The 18,281-nt window shown below is 32.9% G+C and overlaps 2 protein-coding genes across 2 annotated transcripts in view; both read left to right on the top strand.

The window, feature by feature from the left end:
* Positions 1–10,947, top strand: part of LOC117922250 (mannosyl-oligosaccharide 1,2-alpha-mannosidase MNS1-like) — a 54,189-nt gene extending 43,242 nt beyond the window's left edge. The window contains exon 14 of the mRNA XM_034840312.1: positions 10,168–10,947. Coding sequence (XP_034696203.1) covers positions 10,168–10,416 — 249 coding nt within the window. The 3' untranslated portion in view covers positions 10,417–10,947. The remainder of the gene's footprint in view (positions 1–10,167) is intronic.
* Positions 23–3,583, top strand: LOC117922251 (mannosyl-oligosaccharide 1,2-alpha-mannosidase MNS2-like). The gene is made up of 5 exons (XM_034840313.1): positions 23–1,159; positions 1,373–1,468; positions 1,842–1,889; positions 2,301–2,486; positions 3,343–3,583. The coding sequence occupies exons 2-5, from the start codon at positions 1,460–1,462 to the stop codon at positions 3,577–3,579; spliced, it is 480 nt and encodes a 159-aa protein (XP_034696204.1). The 5' UTR covers positions 23–1,159; positions 1,373–1,459; the 3' UTR covers positions 3,580–3,583.
* Positions 10,948–18,281: the final 7,334 nt, after the last annotated feature.

Raw genomic sequence — 18,281 nt, 5'->3', positions numbered from 1 at the left:
TTTCAGTTTGATTCTATATATATTTGTCCTGTTTGATGAAAGAAAGGATGAGAAAGAAAGGATCTCAGATAATCAATCCTCATTCTTAGGAAGAATTCTTGTGGTTCCAAAGTATCAACTATGGGAGAGCCTGGAAAATAGAGCTTTCCTTTTTTGGTAACTGGTCACTGCAATCCCCTTTATGAGAAGGCACCTCTTCTTACAAAGTTTTGTGTTTGTTTTGTTGAATTCCTTAGAATGAGGTCATACTCTTACATATTCTTTCCCCTCCAATCTATTTTGGTTTCAGGTACAGGTACAGGTATGTTCAAGGTCCAATATAAGCTCCTGTCGTGGGAAAAGCAAAAACAGTTTGAAATGGAGAACAGTTGGGAAGAGATGAAACCAAGAAGATTGAAGAGATAAACTATAGGAAGGTTGGGTTCACCTTACCAAGTGAAACAGAGACATGGATGGAATGAATGCAAATTTCAAGAAAATAATGCTACCGAAAGGCCATGGGAACAGAAAATTGAAGTAAGAGAAGATAATGGCAAGAAATACAGAAATTTAGGGAAGAAGAGATTAGGTGTATGGGAAAGATGTAGCAAGAAATTAGTTGGTTGGGCCCTTGGAATATTCCAAGAGGCACAAATATGTTTCCATGAGCAAAAAGAAGAAAACTATGTTCTAACCAAGAAAAGATAATCATGAGACAATTTTTCTCAACTTGGGAATTTTCATCTTTAGAATATGTGAATTTTATAGAGGGAGGTGGTGGCTGGTGGCTGTCTAGCCTAATTTGGTATATGCGTAAATTGGATTGCAAGAAATTCTCATATGAAGGCATTCCTAATCTACTTGTGCAAGACTATATTTATAAATTGAATTGCAAGAAATTCCCTAAATGGAGGCAATCCTTATATACTGGCATAAGAAGGAAACAAATCTTAGAAACCTCATTTGTATGGTCTTGGGCAATTGGAGTTAGAGCTGAAATTTTGTTAGCTATTTATTTATATGCTCAGGAAGATTTTGGATAGGAGGTGCTCTTGTGCTTGGAATTCCAGGACCTATTGGCCTTAATCCCAGGCTAGTGAGCAGGCAGTGTTTCCATGTATTTTGATGTTTGAGTGATCCTTGTATTCCACTACACCTAGGTTGCGCCTCCGTTTGTAAGGTACTTACTAATTAATCGTTTTTTGGCCTAGAAAAGAATCTTTGTAACATATTTTTAGAATTTTCTAATTTATTATTCCATAAACTATTGTAAAAATAAATGTCTTAATAAGTAATTTAATTTTTATGATGTAACAAATGAAGTTTATTGTCATCTCCCGTCATCTGCTATTGCTAAATTCTATGTTAAAGTTTCTAATATGATTACACCCAGATCAACTTGATACTGAGTTGGAGATGCTATGAGGATTTGGATGCAGAGAAGAGAGGAGAAGAAAGAATAAAAGACAATAGAAGAGAGATGGAAAGGGTGTAAATCCTTTCCCAAGTTATATTTTTATATCTAAAAGTAACACAATAGTACCATTGACAATGCCTCAGTTTACTGCAAAAATACTTTGTGCTTATGTTCATCAGTTTGTAATGAAGTTCTCGTATCATAAAAGGTTGTATTAGGGATCCTAGCAAAAATAAGGGGTGCAACCCCAGTACACCAGGCCTTTTTCCTCCTAAAATAGCAAATTAGTGTTCCGTAATTAGCTGTTTCCATATGAATTTTTAAGTAATGAGTATCTTCACCTAGGTAAAAATTTATGCTAAAAACTGAAGCTTGTTGTTTCAATTTGAGGGACAATTGCTTCTCCAGTTGCCTTTATTTAAAGAAATTTGTGTGGATTTTGCAGATTGAGGTTGCCAGGCTAAATGCAGAATTGGTCCATTTGCAAGATTTGGTAAGAAATTTAAAATGCTTGTTCTTTGGTTGTCATCCAGCTTCAACCATTAGAATATGCTTAGCAGTTCATGCCATGGTTATTTTCTTTTTTGGTTTTTTTAATTTCCGGAATACTATACCTATTGTTTACAAATTAGAAAATTTCTAGGCTATATGTTTCCCAGTGTGAATTCAATCAAATTTTTGGCCAATTCAAAATACTCAGACAAATTTTATTTTCTCCAAGTTCCCCAAATTATATTTTCTCCAGTTTCCTAGAAAACAATTGAGAGTTTTTTGCCTCCATGTAGCTTGTACCCATTGATTTAGGTTCTCTGTCAACTGACTTGTCATTACTTTACTCTCATTTTGAAACCATTGGTATTACATTACATGTATGTGTAGACTGAATGTGTGGTTATATTGGCAGCTGGATGAATTGAAGAGTATTGGAGGAAATGTCAGTGGCCTCAGTGGCAGAAATAGTAAATCCTCCAAGAAAAGTACTGTTCCAGATGACCCCATTGACATTCAGCGAAGGGAGAAAGTAAAAGATGCTATGCTTCATGCATGGAGTTCATATGAGAAGTATGCGTGGGGACAAAATGAACTTCAGGTTTCATTGATCTGTTTTTTCATTTTTAGTTTTTTGATTTGTTTTGTTTTGTTTTGTTTTGCTTTCTTCTTCTTCGTCTTCTACTTTTCTTTCTGTTTTGGTTGTTTGAATAGGATCAAATGGTGAATCTTTCTAAATTATTTCATCACATATATTTTATGTCTACATATATAGCTCTTGTACTTATGTCCAATGCCCCACTAGCAATGCAAAAGACGGTATAATCATGATTTTGAATATGAGAAAACTCTTTGCTACATTGTTTCCTATATTTTGTAGTTTTAGTACAAATATTTTCAATCTCTCTATCAATCAAAGATGGTTGGCATATTAGAATAGAAGTAATACTATATTCTTTATAGACAACTCTGACAAATGCTTCATCAAAAGCTTTTAAAAGACTTCAATCTTAAATCACTGAAGGACAATGATGGGGAGGAAACTATACATGTAAGGTTCACCTTATATATATAGATATGCATCTGGAGCTTCAAAAGATATGTAATATGTTAAGAGTATTTTCAGTATTAAGACCCCGTTCCTGTGCTTACTCTGTAGGATGTCTTCATGCTCTTTCTATTGGATTGTTGAGAAATCAAAAGAAGAAAAAGGAAATTTAAATTTTATAACTACTTTAAAAACCCACCTGTTACAAGATCCCAAATTCATTTCTTTCCGGTGAACTCTCAAATAATCAAATTACATTAAGAGTAATTAAATTTCAATTTTGCAACTAGATGTCTATGATTTTATGGACATTCCTAGATTTGTGGTATTTGTATTTCCATAGTGTTTATGATGTTGTTTCATTTTATTCAAGTTCTACAACTAACATGCAATTTTTTTTCCTTAACAGCCACAATCCAAGAATGGTGTCAATAGTTTTGGAGGTCTTGGAGCAACATTAATAGATTCTCTTGATACATTATATATAATGGGACTAGATGAGCAATTCCAAAGAGCTAGAGTGAGTTTTAGCTTTCTATTGTCGTCTGTCTCAATTACTAGGATTTTATCTCTTTTTAATGCAGCAGTTACATGGTTTTACTTTTTCTCTCATAGTACCAGAAAAAGCATTAAGAAGCTTCCATAGTTTACTAAGGTCACTGTTTGGAAGGGCTCCTCTCTCTTCTCTCTCTTTTCATTTGTTTATTATTGCCTTCTGGGCTTAGATTATGTTTCTTAGTTGTGTGGCATGAGGGAAAATAGATTATGTTTCAACAATGACCTGGAGTTTTTACTTGACTTGGTTTGACGCTGACCTAAAATTGATCTTCTACTGGTTGGATTTTTGCATACATCATGATGTGATTTGGCTTCTGCTGAAATCCTTATTTGACTTAAATATGTAGCATGATTGCATGAACATGAACACTAAAGAGTGTTCCACACATAAATGTAAATTTGGTGAGGAAATGAGTAGCTGCTGTTGTGGGGTGATGAAATGCTCTTAGAAAAGGGTGAGATGTTTTATCTCCTATGTCAGATTTTGGTGTGGGAAAAAGTTTTCTTCGTTTTCCAGATCTGTCATACATTTCAATTAATTGAGACAACATGGTGGCAAATCATCGAAATGTGGAAGGTGATCAGGATTATAAAAAATGAAGGTTTATAGAAGTTTTCATACTTGTGAGTCAGAAATGGTAGAATTGTTCTTGTCTCATATTCAAGATAGTGTGTAAGCGGGGAGGATAAACGAGTGGAAGTTATCTGAAGATGATTGCTACTTGCTTCTATGTGAAATCACTGTGAAGCCATGTGTCAGGAACTTTGCCTGTTTTCCGCATAGACAGATTTAAGGATTCTTACCCATTCCCTGTGTTCATTTTTACTAGTGGAGTGGGATTATCGCTAGTTGGTACTGTTTGCAAATAGGATGGGTTGGTATAATAATTTGTTTATGCATTTTGATACCTTGAACAACTTGAAGTTTGTGGTCTCTTTTGTTTGATCCCTCAGTATTTCATGGGTATTTCCTAAATTAGCTTAGGACACCTTAGCCAGTTGGCAGGGATGGTCTGTTTGCAAAGGGAGGAGGAAATTTTGCAAATTATTCCCCTCTGCCTATTTTTCTGTTCATGGAAGGAATGAAATTAGAAGGATCTCCAATGCTTTGGAGCTGTTGGAATTGCAGGTAAAAATATGTTTGTATGAAACCTATACTTGTGTGATCCAGAAGATTTATAGGGAATGAGAGACTATCCTTTCCAGATTTCTTTGATGGCTTGATATTTTGGGGTGTCCTTCATTTCTTCCCTATTATATTTTATTTATTGGGTGCCTTGGGGTGTAAGGCACTTGTTAACATAATCCTTTGTGGGCCTATCGATCCTCATACACATATCCAGAAAGTATACAAAGATTGCCAAAACAGCAATAGAAAGACTAGAAAAACAGCCACAGCACAAATTAACCCACTCCCAAGCAATCAGTGGGCTCTAGAAAAGAAATATTGGCTTCATCCACAGGATCTCTTGACCATTCAAACAAGATTTGAGGAAATAAATTCTGAAAGTGATCACTATACACTGTATCTTTAAAAACTCAGCTAATCTGCTCTCCCCAGATACACCAAATCAAACATAAAGGGTCATCCTCTACACCTTCAAATACCTTTGACCCAGAAAGCTTCCAATCCATCCCAAAAGCAATTCATTCATGGATCAAGGAAATATCAAGGACAACTCGAACTAGAAGAATTAAGGATATCACAGAATGCTACCCATTTCATATTGTAGAATAAGTGGCCCACTGATTCCTCTTCATTTTCTGTGTGCACAACACCTGTTAACTGAATTCTAACTATTCCTCAAGCCAATTGGTTATAAGGTTATGCTTTTACCTATCAAAAAAAAAAAAAAAAGGTTTATAAGCATCTTTTTCCATACTGCGACATCATATGAATCAGCCAAACAAATATACCTTCCAGCCACTACAAACAACTCTGGAGTGGATTGGCTGCAAAGGCTATCCTACCAACTCCAATTTCCAATCAAGCTCTTGAGCAAATATGGATTTCAATGGCCTTGACCATTATCCTCCACTCATAAGTTAACAATATTTCATGGAAACTTCTAGCAACAACTATCAAGCCAAGACTAATGGATCACACACAAACAGATCCTCTTAGTGCTTTCCAAGATTCAATAGGTGTGTCTTTTTCTTTCTTTATTCTTCTTCTATTTATTCTTTAAAAAACTACATAAAGAGAAAAAAGGAAAAATGGTAATATTCTAAGATTTCTACTGATGTGTATGACATGGTGTTTGAAATGGTCATGGATCCTTTTTAAAAGTGTCCAAGCTACTGCTACATAGCTTAGGTCTGTTTCAGATCACTTCTTGCTTTTGACTTCTGTTAGATGCTTAAGTTGAAGCTAAAATCATGATTTTAAAGGAGGAATCTTGGTATTATTAAAAGTTTGAATAAACATGTAACAGCTTATCATATAAACCAAGAAAGGGCTTCCACTGGAACCTACATGGTCCTTGCTTCCCTGTTAGTCACTTTTTTATGCCAAAAAAATCTTACCCTGAAATTATAAAAAAACCATACATAAACTCTTATGGAGCTTTCAAAAGGAAAAAAAAAAAAGGCTTTATCTTTGAGGAAGTGAATCTAAACAGGGCCTTAATTAACTATATTTCTTTTTCTAGCTTCCTATCCTCCGACAACAATGTTAAGATGCATCTGAAACCCGGTGTTCTTAGTTATGTGCAGAAGTCCATCTTAGTCTCTAAAACCATTGCATTCTACTGCCTGAATCTCTTTCTGTTGTTTTAGGTGCAATTTCTCTCTTGTTTGAATGGTTTCATACTAATGATTTAATGTCCACAAATAAATTAATAAATACATGAATTATGTGCAAAGTCCATCTTAATAAATACATGAATTATGTGCAGAAGTCCATCTTAGTCTCTAAAACCATTGAATCCTAATGCCTAAATCTCTTTCTGTTGTTTTAGGTGCAATTTCTCTTTCTTGTTTGAATTGTTTCATGCTAATGATTTAATGTCCACAAATAAATTAATAAATACATGAAATGGAAAAAAAAAAAAAATTCAAACATATATCCATGGTAATTGATTTCATTGTTTTTTAAAATGTATAATTTTCCTTGTTCCTAGGGTGACAGTATCCTAGCCGATTCCGGCACAGAGCAGCTGGAGTTTATTGCCCTTTCTCAAAGGACTGGTGATCCAAAGTATCAGAAAAAGGTATATTCTTCTTATGCTTATATGTGCACACACCGAAAAAGGAATTGTTTTCATGTGTCTTAAAATGCAGATGACCTTTGACAATTATCTAAAGTAATGTCAATTACTATCTTGTTGTATTGACTAGGATTAAATCCTAAGACTAAGCAACTTCAATTAGTTATCATCTTCTCTATACAACATTTAAATTTTTTCGGTAAAGAAACTAGAGTCAGAAGACATTGGTCATTAACTTCTGCTTCCAAGGAAACAAGCATTTTCACGGGAGGTTTAATTTGCTGGCATTGAATTTAATTGGTTGAATTCTGATGTTTCAGGTTGAGAATGTTATCATTGAGCTTAATAAAACATTTCCTGCTGATGGTTTGCTTCCCATATATATTAATCCTCTTAGAGGAACATCATCTTACTCGACCATAACCTTTGGAGCCATGGGTGACCATTTAATATTTCTGTACGATTTGTGATATCTTTCTTGAGATCTGGGCCTCATTATGTCATAGGAATTCTACTACTTTATCTATCTCCCTGATGGAGGAGCTGAACTATGAGCATAATTTTGTTAGTTTGATTGACATTGGTGATTAACTTGAAAAACTTGATTGCAGCTTTTATGAATATTTACTCAAAGTTTGGATACAAGGAAATAAAACTGCTGCTGTGAAGCATTATAGGTGAATCCCTACATCTCCCATTGAATTCTGGTGAAATATTATTTGTGTGCTACATTGGGCATGTGTTTATCAATACCACATGATGATTGTGATTTTGATTGTCAGACAGTTTCTCTTGAACTACTATGGGCCAATATTGTTTATTTGCGATATCTGGCTTGTTATTGAATGACACGATCCTCGTTCCTTCCTTTTTCCTGTTTGACTAATTAAAATGAATTGTTTTTAATAGGAAATGAGCTACTTTGGTACAATTAATTAGTTGTGGTACTAGTGAATGGCCCTTGAATCCTACAGAATTCTAGGATCCTGTGGTGGAGGTCCTCTAGATGTACAGAAGAAAATGATCCTTTCTTTATGGGATAGGATTTACTGTTCCTCTGTCCTACTTTGTTTACATCCTAATTTATTTCATGCTATTAAAGCAAATGAACACAGCAAAAAAAAAAGTGTTTCCTGTTAAGGTTGCCTCTATTACTAAGAAAACTGAGAGTTTCTTTTTGGTTTGGCACAAGGAGGCTAGTTTGAGAACCCTCAATAGGTGGGAGCTGGTGTCTACACCTAGGAAAGAAGGTTTAGGCTTTTGAGGACTCTGTGAAACTGAGCTCCCATCAGAAGAGGGATTTGGAGATTCCTGAAGTGGAATTTAACTAGGCATGCTGTTAAAACTTGACATTGCAGGGAAAATTTAATTCCCAAGATCTTCTTTTGTTCTTTTCTAATTTGAGGTTTGTTGCTGGCAGTGGCTCTAAAATTTGGTCATGGGTGAAACTCTGGTGGAAAATCAGCCTTTAGAAGTGTCGTAAAGCTAAACTTTATTCTCTTAAATAATTTCCCTCCTGGGATATTGATTTTTGGAGGAACCTTAACACAGCCAACACTTCAATGAACTACTCCTACTTGGAGTCTTGGGCTTAATTAGGATGTGTGCTCCCTTGGGGGCCAGATGGGCAGTTGAAGAGCTATGTGGGAACATGGGAGTGTCTTCTTCCATGCTTTCTTTGAGGCTTTGTTTGGGCTTGATATGAAGTAGACAACTTTACACTTTTAATGAGTCCAAGGGAAGCGTCTTGCATGGGCTTTTTTTTATTTATTTTCAGAGGGAACTTTTTTTTGTCATATATTGGGTCTTGTCAGTTGTGAAAGGCCCTTAGCTTTTCAGTAACTAGGATAAGAGGAATTTGGTGGATGCATTTAACTAGAACCTTAGATTGACTAACAAGTTGTCTGATTAGCCTTTGTTCCTTATTATTGTTTAATCTTTTCATTTGCTCATTTCTTTGGGAAAAGGTGCATGCTTTTTATTTTAATTCAACTCAGATTTTCTTTTAAATATCCAATGTCTAAAAGAACAACACCATCATCTTTCACATATATATATGTGAGAAAAATGGGGATTCTCTGCATGACAAGGTAATATTTGATACCAAAATACTCATTTGTTCTACTGCACTAATATTTGACCATTAGCATTTTGGTGCTATTTGTTTTTTCTATATATGTGCAGATGGATGAATTAGCATGCTTTGCCCCAGGAATGATTGCTTTAGGATCACTTGGTTATGGTCCTGAAGAATCTCAGAAATTCCTATCCCTTGCCGAAGAGGTATTCTTAAATTCTCTTCATACCATTTCTGATATTTTGTGCTTGATGGGAAAATGTTTCGACCTTAGGCTTTAATACCCATCTAGAGCTTAAGCTTTAGTAGTTGTTTAGCTCCTTGAACATATTTGCCATTGCAGCATTTTTTTTTGTCTCCATTAGCACTAGCCACTGATTTTTTTGATGTTCCCATGACATTAAGAACTTCATAAGCTAGAGGCTTCTTGTAAAATCACAAGCACTAACCGGTTTATAATGATAGACGAAAATTTCACATGCAGTTCTAAGGGAAGGAATTGTAATGATTCCTTCTGCCCTCCCTGAGTTTTCTCTTACTTCTCCAACATTTGGATGCTTTTCATGTGATTCCTATGAGTGAATTGCTTGGGATATTTTTCGCAGCTTGCCTGGACATGCTATAATTTCTACCAGTCAACACCAACAAAATTGGCTGGAGAGAACTATTTCTTCCACTCTGGGCAGGTTAGTTTTTCTCTTTTCTTTTTATATGCTAGTTATTTCTTTTACTGCCCAATCTCACTTCCATCTAAAACATTTACAGGATATGAGTGTGGGTACATCATGGAACATATTGAGGCCCGAGACTGTTGAATCACTGTTTTACCTCTGGCGTTTAACTGGCAACAAGACATACCAAGAGTGGGGTTGGAACATATTTCAAGCATTTGAAAAGAACTCCCGCATAGAGGCAGGATACGTTGGACTGAAGGATGTAAGTACACTTCAAACTCACTAATCCCTACTTCAGACTGACTGATACTTTTGAACTTTGATTCCTGAAATCTTAGAAAATATCTCTCATTACTTGTTACCCTGACCAAATAACACAATGATTTGGGCTGTCATTACCTCAAAATGAGACTCAATCTTCACAGTGGTTATATAAGAATATTTGTAGATTGAGTTTTTATAATTTTTATTAATATGAAAAACTGATTTAGAAGTTATCTATTATTACTAGGTAAGTTTCAATCATGAATGACAGTGACCAGCCCAGCAGGTGTGGTGGTTTTACACTGAAATAAATGTGCTCACTGATTATGTATTTTATCTAATCCTAAACACTCTTGGCTGTTCCGGTTATCATTTTCTTTCATTGTTACTTTCTTTTGTTTACTGCTACATCTGTGCTCTTTGCTTACTCTGCTGGTTCTGGGTATTCATAGGTAAATAGCGGCGTCAAAGACAATATGATGCAAAGCTTCTTCCTTGCTGAGACACTCGAATATCTCTATCTTCTTTTCTCACCTTCGTCAGTCATTTCATTAGATGAGTGGGTTTTCAACACCGAAGCCCACCCAATAAGAATCATGACTCGTCATGACAATGGAGAGAACCTTGGAGGATCAGATGGACAACAGAAACAATTCTATAGGTTGCGTGGCCGGAAGGAAGGTCGGCGAGTTGATGATTAGGATTCTTTTCCTCTTTTAGAAATTTTTTGGCGGAGCCACTTTCCAAATTTTCAGGCTCTAATTAGCTGAAGAGTCAAGGAGTTCAATACCATAGCTTTTGAAAATCAACCAAGGGCCTCCTACATTCGGCTCAATAATGTTGGCCCTAGTTCCACTCAATCTGGGCTTGTGAGGAATGTTGTATTCTAGTAAAGCTACAGTGCCCTTTATTATGAAAGCCATCGGTATGTAACATAGGGTATAGACTATTTTGCTTAGTTTTATTATTTGAAGGGGTTTATTCGGATGAGTTCTACAATTTCATCTGATTTTCTGATACCGTGTGTAATTCTCATGCTTTTGGGCGGTTATTAAAGGGTTTATTACTCTTTTAACGCATTAGGATTCAGTCGTTAAAGCTCATATAGGAGCATGCTCAGACGGGCTAGATATTGTAATTGAAGAAGGCTTGGCTTGAACCGTGTATGCTCTCTTGTACTCCTTGTTTCTTCGCAATTAAATGATAGTTTTCTTTGCCTGCCTTGGCATTTAAAATTGTTAGATGAGAGAGCCCTTTCCAACTTTACACTTTGTTCCCTCATTAGGATGTTTGGAAATTGAAATCCTAAGGCTCGCTCTCATTAGGGTTTTAGTAAATGGAAACCGAAGGTTTGGTTCCGGTCATGGGCAGTATGAAATAATGAAGTTTCTTCCCCTTTCAACTCATCATCGTCTTGAGAGTTGGTTTGGATCATAGAAATTAGGAACTAAGGGAAACCTTTGTTCCCTCATATTGGTTTTTAAAATTTGAAACGCTAACATTATGTTTGTTCCCAAAATATTTGAGGATTCAAATCTTTGTATCACTCATAAGGGTTTTTAGGAATTGAAAACCGAATGTTTGGTTCCGGTCATAGAGAGTTTGAAGTAATAAAGTTTCTTCCCTTTTCAACTTCACATTTTGCTCGGTATTGTGGTTTTAGGAATCTAAATCTTGAGAGTTGGTTTGGATCATAGAAATTAGAAACTGAGGGAAAACTTTATTTCCTGTTAAAGTTTCTAAAATCTGAAACCTAATGGTTATGTTTGGTTCCTTGAAGAAAAAAAAAAAAAAGTGTAGAAGGAAAAAAAAACGTGAAAGAAAATAACAAAACAAATTTAAAATTAATAAATACTTTTTATATCTTATTTCAAATTCATAAAAATTAAATGATTAAAAGATGCATAAATTTTTAATTAATTATATTTAATCTTTATATGAGTATTTTCCACGTACAATCAACCTTGAGAAAATATTTTTTTTTTGAACATTTTTTTTGACATATTTTGAGAATTGAACATAGCCTAAGATTTAGTTTGTATAATAAAAAGTGAGGGAACAAGCTTTCTTCATTTCCAACTTGATACATTGTTTTGTTATTAGGGTTTTTGGAAATTGAAACCACAAAAGTTCAGTTTGGATCATAGAAACTATGGGGGGAAACCTTGTTCCCTCAGGGCTTTTGGAAATTGAAACTCAAAAGCTTGGTTTAGGTCATAGAAAGAACGAGGGAACAAGTTTCTTCCTTTCTAGCTTGACACTTGGTTCCCTCATTAGGGCTTTTAGGAAATTTAAACCCCTTCTTATTCAATACTTTTTTTCCTTCATTAGGATTTCTAGAAATTGAAAACCTAAGACTCAATGTGAATCATAGGAACCATGAGGGAAAATTTTATTCCTTTGTTAGGGTTTATAGAATTCAAAACCTAACGGCTTCGTTTAGGTTATAGAAAGTATGAGGAAAAAATATTTAGGTAAATTTTTAGAAAAGGCCTCCTATGGAAAGCATTTGTCTTTGCTTTCAAAATGCTAAAGTATTGAATGGTATGGGAATTTTCGATGATGAAGGTAAAAAATAAATAAATAAAAAATGAGACTTTGATTTAGAAAAGAAAAAAGAGATTATTTTTAAGACACAAAGCAATAAGACTTTTTTTTTTGGTTCATTTACGGTATAAAGGAATAAGACTTTCTTGTCTCTAATAGGATGGTGCTTTTCGGCATGGTATTGAGTAGTACTTTTATTTAGAAAGATCCTAAATATTTCTTCTAAAATTAATTGAACATGCTTTCTTATTAGACTTAAAACCATAACTGATTTTCAAAAGTCAATCCAAAAATGTTTTCTCATAGGAATTCTACTTGATGGCAAAAGTGACAACAAGAACAAAATAAATTCCATTGAATATTAAAATCATGGACGTGTACATATCAATGTTTTTAAAGTTGAATTGGTTATTGAATAAGAATTTTTTTTAAAAAATAATATAAAATAATTAAATAACTAGATATAAATATAAAAAATTAAAATTTATCAATATTCCAACACCATCTCTATTTTTTTGGGCTTTTCCCAAAATTTTATCTAAATTTCAACTTTTGGATCTAGGATAGGAGCAAAATGATATGTTATTTTGAAGTTGTAGAAAAAACAATCAACACCCATTCCAAACCTGATTGGTTCAATTGGTTTATTGATCTAACTACTAGGTTGATTATTCTTGATCGAGTCAACCCTTGAACGAGCCCAAACCTTTGCTTAGACTGTATAAGGCTAGCCGACGGCTTGCATTTGTTGTTGGCAACTTGTGATAGAAAAAATTTATGAAACAAAGAACTCTAATCCAACAAGATACCACTCTTTTGAGATCAATGGGCTCTCCCTTTTGTTAGTAGATCCACACAATGGTTTGATGAATCCAATAGAACAACGTTGCAAATCTAAAACAATACCAAAATTTTGGTGCAACCAACTGTCAGACTTTAATGAAACTCTCCCTTTCTTATTTACCTAAACATAGGACTCCTATAGAATCTCCATCAACTGGAAGTTTGGATTCTTAAATCTTAATCAAATTCTTTGGTCTCCTAACATATAGAAAGTTATTCCACTTCAGTCTAGAGGAGGAACCACTTAAGTGAAATATTATAGTCTTAACCCAACTCCCTTATAGTTTTGATCAAATTATTAGCTTAATAGATCAAATTTTTAAGAATCAAATTTAAAAACATTTAATTCATAATCAAATAGTAATTCTAAGATCATTTGTAGGGGGCTAGATGTAATGACTCAACAACTTGGATGAAATATAAAAGAATCGATAATCATTAATTCAAACTCTCTTGTAACTTAACGGTAGTATTTTTTTGGGTGGAGTTAGTGAAATTGATTGAGTAGCTTTTTACAAATTAAGATAGGAAAATATGTTAATTAATATGTAACTAATTTAAAGGAAATTTAAAAAAGGATTATTAATTGCCACTCAAGTTTAACATTAAACAAACTACTTAATTGCTATAGCTCTCGCATCATCTAGGTAATTAGGTGATTAGAATTGGTTATATATATATATATATATATATATATATATATATATAATAAAATGGATTAGTTCATTCTTAATTCATTATCTCATATCATTGCTTGCAATTGGGTAAGAAATAGATTTTATATAAGAGGACAAGACCACATAACTCTAAAAGTAACTAAACTTTAAAGCAAAAACTTTATCAAAAGGAAAGTTTAAAGCAAGCACTTTATTAGAAGAAAAGTATCCTGGACTTGGAATTATTATGCTTAATGTTAAGAAAAGAGAGGTTGTCACCATCTTCTATCAGACTATCCTATCTGGCCATCACACTATCTGGGTAATTATATATATTCTTTAATAAGATGGTTGTTGAATTCATCAGTTGATTAGCTCATTCTTATTTTATTATCTAACGAGAGCTGAGTGCCTAGAAGGAAAGAATGTTGAAGAGGTACCAATGTGGTTATTGGGGAATTTGTACAAGCTATGCTCAATGTTTCCTTGAAGAAGAATCTTCTTTGTATTCCAGTCCTTAATAAGAAATAAAGTAGGATGAAATTCCAAAAATAAATTGTTGTTAGTGCAAAATTTAGGAACACTGATAAGATTTGTAGCAAGATGAGGAATGCTTCGTAACTGAAAGGACTTGTGAGAAGTTTGAAATGACTTAGAGCCAACATGTGAGATGGATCTTACCATTTCCAACTATGACTTTGTAATTGTCGTGGTATGGATGAGCGTTTGAGAGAGTAATATCACTTAGGGAGAGATGGTGTGTTGCCCTAATATTGTCAAGAAACCAAGATTCATTGTAAATTAAAGGAGAGACCATCATCGTTTGTATATCATTGCTATTAGGAGTGCTTGATGAAGGTTTGAGAGGATTTGTAGGCAAGGGATTAGGTCCTTGAAAATTTATATCAAACCCATGATTTTACCACAAAGTTGGCATTGAGGTCTACTACCATTGCCACTAAGATTTGTTCAATCATTAATTTTTTTAATCCTATATTATTATTGGTGTTGGACTAGCCCATGAAAAGGGTCTCTTAAGCCCACATATTGGGCTGGTTCTTTGGTATTCTTAAGCCCATTCTTGGATAGCAGCTAGGGCTGGTATTTAGAGACAGCAGAAGACCATTTTGGAGAGAGATCGTGCGGAGTGAAAAGAAAGGAGAAAACAAGGCGTGTTTTTCTAGCTATTTTCAAGGCTCAAGGGCGGTTGATCCATTTGTGAAGTTCAATGTTATATACTTTGTAGCACAATTGTACTTTCTTACACCACAAAACTTTGTAGCATGGTATATACTTCATAAAAAAACTTAGGGTCTATTTAACAACGTATTTGAAAACAATTCTACGTTCTTAAAAATAATTGATAATTATTTTTAGAAACAAAATTCTGTTGTGAAAGTTATTTTTCTTAACTTATTTTTCATCGAAGTATTGGACACTTACGTACAATGTAAAAATTTTTGTTTCATCTTTTTAATCAATGCTCACAACATTGTACAAAAACAACTAAAAATGCGTTAAATGTATTCTAAAAGCGTACCCCGATAAGATGCTTGATGTGGGACTTGTTTAAAGGAGTCATTGTATAGTAGGCAATGCCATCTTTTTTAACCAACAGTTACACCTGATTTACATAAATTTGATTCTTTAATGGTCCTTAAATTCATGGGCAGTGGAGAAAGCATTAGGCCCACAATCTAAAACTCCAGTTTCCCTTTTTCGTTTTCCTGTGTTTTCTTATCCACCAAACAAAAAAAAACTCAATAACCAAATATGACCACCCTTCAGAACATAAGCAAATAAAATTGCATAGCATAAATGGGGAGTTGAACTGTTTAGTTAAAGTCTTTGTCTGCCATAGATTTAGAGAGATGATTAGCTTTTTATTTGCAAAGATCATAGAGAAACCAGGGGTTTCAAGAATTTAGATGAAGTAGGAGTACTGTAGAGAGAGTTTGTTTTATTTTCAATATACTTTTGCAAATTTACTTTGACAACTATTTTTCTTTTTATTTTTACAATATATTAATCAAGTTTTACATTAATAAGTAATAAAAACTAACTTTTGTTAATGTTTGATGCAAAAAATTGAGATTTGAGTTTTGGATTTCGACAATTTAGGAAAAGTCCTCGTTTTTTTTTTCTTTTTTTATTTGTCTTTGCATCCCTTGGAATTTATTTTTAATATTTTTTGTAATTAGCTTTTTTCAATAAATTTTTGACTTTGTAATTTAATCAAATTGTCCAAAGCTTAGCAATTTTGATAATATAAATTAAAAATAAATTAGAAATAAACATTATTATTATTTTTTTATATTTTGGGTGGTGACTTTTTTATTTATGAAATTATTATTATTTAGTGTATATATTTGTATAAGATAAACTAAATGAATAGTGCAACAGTAAGTTGATAAAAAAAAAAAAAAAACAGTTTGAGTTATGATATGCCAAATAAATAAAGTAAAAGAAATGCATGCAAATTATTAATATTTCCATCACATTAGATGAATCATTTATTTTGAATTTCGACCCATTGAAGACTTCTTGTGGGGAAAGTGGTATTGACTTGTTGGAAGTCATCAAGATATAATATTATAGGGCTCTTGTGAGGAAATATTTTAGTCCTCTACCGTCCTTTTCAAGCAACTTGGTTCATGACCTACAACTCATCAAGATGAAGAAATATGTTCCGTGGCCCCATAATTCATCTGTCTCCATTAAAACTTGACGTTTAAGTGAAGATAGTGGCTCAAGTCTTTTTTTATTTGGCTAAAAATTAAACATGATTTTGACTTGACATGGTGACAAGCGTAGACCAAAAATTTTAGGAAGGTAGGAGAGAGAAATATTTACAAGTCTGTTTGATGCTATTGGAAGTTCGATTTTGTATATATTTTAAAATAATTTCAAAAATTGCTGTTAGGGATCTAGTGAGGCTTTTAATATGATTTATTATTGTTGATTTTTACATTTATAGGATAATATTGTAGGGTTTTTTTCATGAAAATTATAAAGAAAATATATCTTAGGTATCTCTAATAATTAGATAATTAATTTCTTATATTAAATATTTCAATATAATCAAGAAAATATGAGAAGACATTTTAGCAAATAAGAAAGAATCATTTTTCTAGGTATAATTAATTTGGACTTTAGGATTTAAGAGTTATAGGATTATAATCTTTTTAAATAATAGTAAAAGTCCGCTTTTATCTTTGTTAAGTTTGTGAATGTAGGCTTTAGGGCAAACTACATAACTCGTGTTTACATGTTTTACGTGCTTTACGTGTTTTTTGTTTTTGTTTTTTTATTATTTTATTTTTCTTATTATTTTTTTATTGTGGTTTTAATTTATAACTTCTTTTATTTTGTTTCAAAATTTTCTAAAATATTTAATTCTTTAGGAAAGAAAATCAACTTTTTGCAAATTGAAAAGGAAAAATGAAGGCTTGAATGAGCATATGCTTTGAACTTGTTTATAATAAGTTATATATATATATATATATATATATATATATATATATATATATACACTTTGTAAAAGCTATTAAATGTTAGTTATCAAAATTATATCATATATAAATGTATAATTTAGTTGGTTGGAAATTAATTAATCCAAATCAATTGATTCATTGAAGCACAACCAAATCATATATACTTTGTAAAAGCACCATATGGATTACGTAATTTTTAAATTTTTTTTCTAACACATCCATGTGAGGAAATGAATTGCTAGTGTAAAATTCTTTTTACCAAAATAAATTTATTTTCAATAAAAATTAAAATATATAAAATATCTATTATTTACAAATACTCATCAAAGTCTTACAAAATTTAAAATGCAATTGACACTTTCAAATGTTTCTTAAAATAAAGGGGAAAAAAGCTTAGAACTATTATTACAAAAATACAATTTTTAAGAAATTTCATATATTATGGAGTGGTTTTTAAAATTTGTTGACATGAACTGAAATTTTAGTTTCTAAGTCTTTATTTTTGTATTTTTTTTTTTGAGTCACGGGCAATTACAAGGCCCCAATCTAGATGACCCAAACATAGAGTCAAAGTCAAGCTAATGCAAAATTTTCTTGATAAGGTAGTAGGACATGGTAGAAAATTGAAGAAAAAATGGCTACCTTGGTGGACACGATGGCTACCTTGGTAGACACGATGGCTACCTTGGTAGACACGATGGCTACCTTGGTAGACACAGCATAAACCTTAAATAAATGAATGAAGAAAATAATATCCTTAAATTTCCCTTGACATGACATGACTAAAATGTCTTTAAAAAGTGGCCACAATCTTCATTTGTTATGGATGTGGAATTCAATGAAAGGAAATATGGAAAATTCTTCATTGTCATAAATTTTCTACCTTCCTATAGAAGCAAGTTATGTTTGGTCCATGAAAATTCAATAAAATGATATCTAGTCCTTGTTGGGGGACTTGGTCTCTTGGGTTTAGAAGAAAAAAGTCTTTTATATATATAGACTCAATTTATTTAGTTATATTTATTT

This window comes from Vitis riparia, chromosome 9 (genome assembly GCF_004353265.1).
Source record: "Vitis riparia cultivar Riparia Gloire de Montpellier isolate 1030 chromosome 9, EGFV_Vit.rip_1.0, whole genome shotgun sequence".
In the NCBI taxonomy this organism is placed as follows: Eukaryota; Viridiplantae; Streptophyta; class Magnoliopsida; order Vitales; family Vitaceae; genus Vitis; species Vitis riparia.
This window is presented reverse-complemented; position numbering and strand designations above follow the sequence as displayed.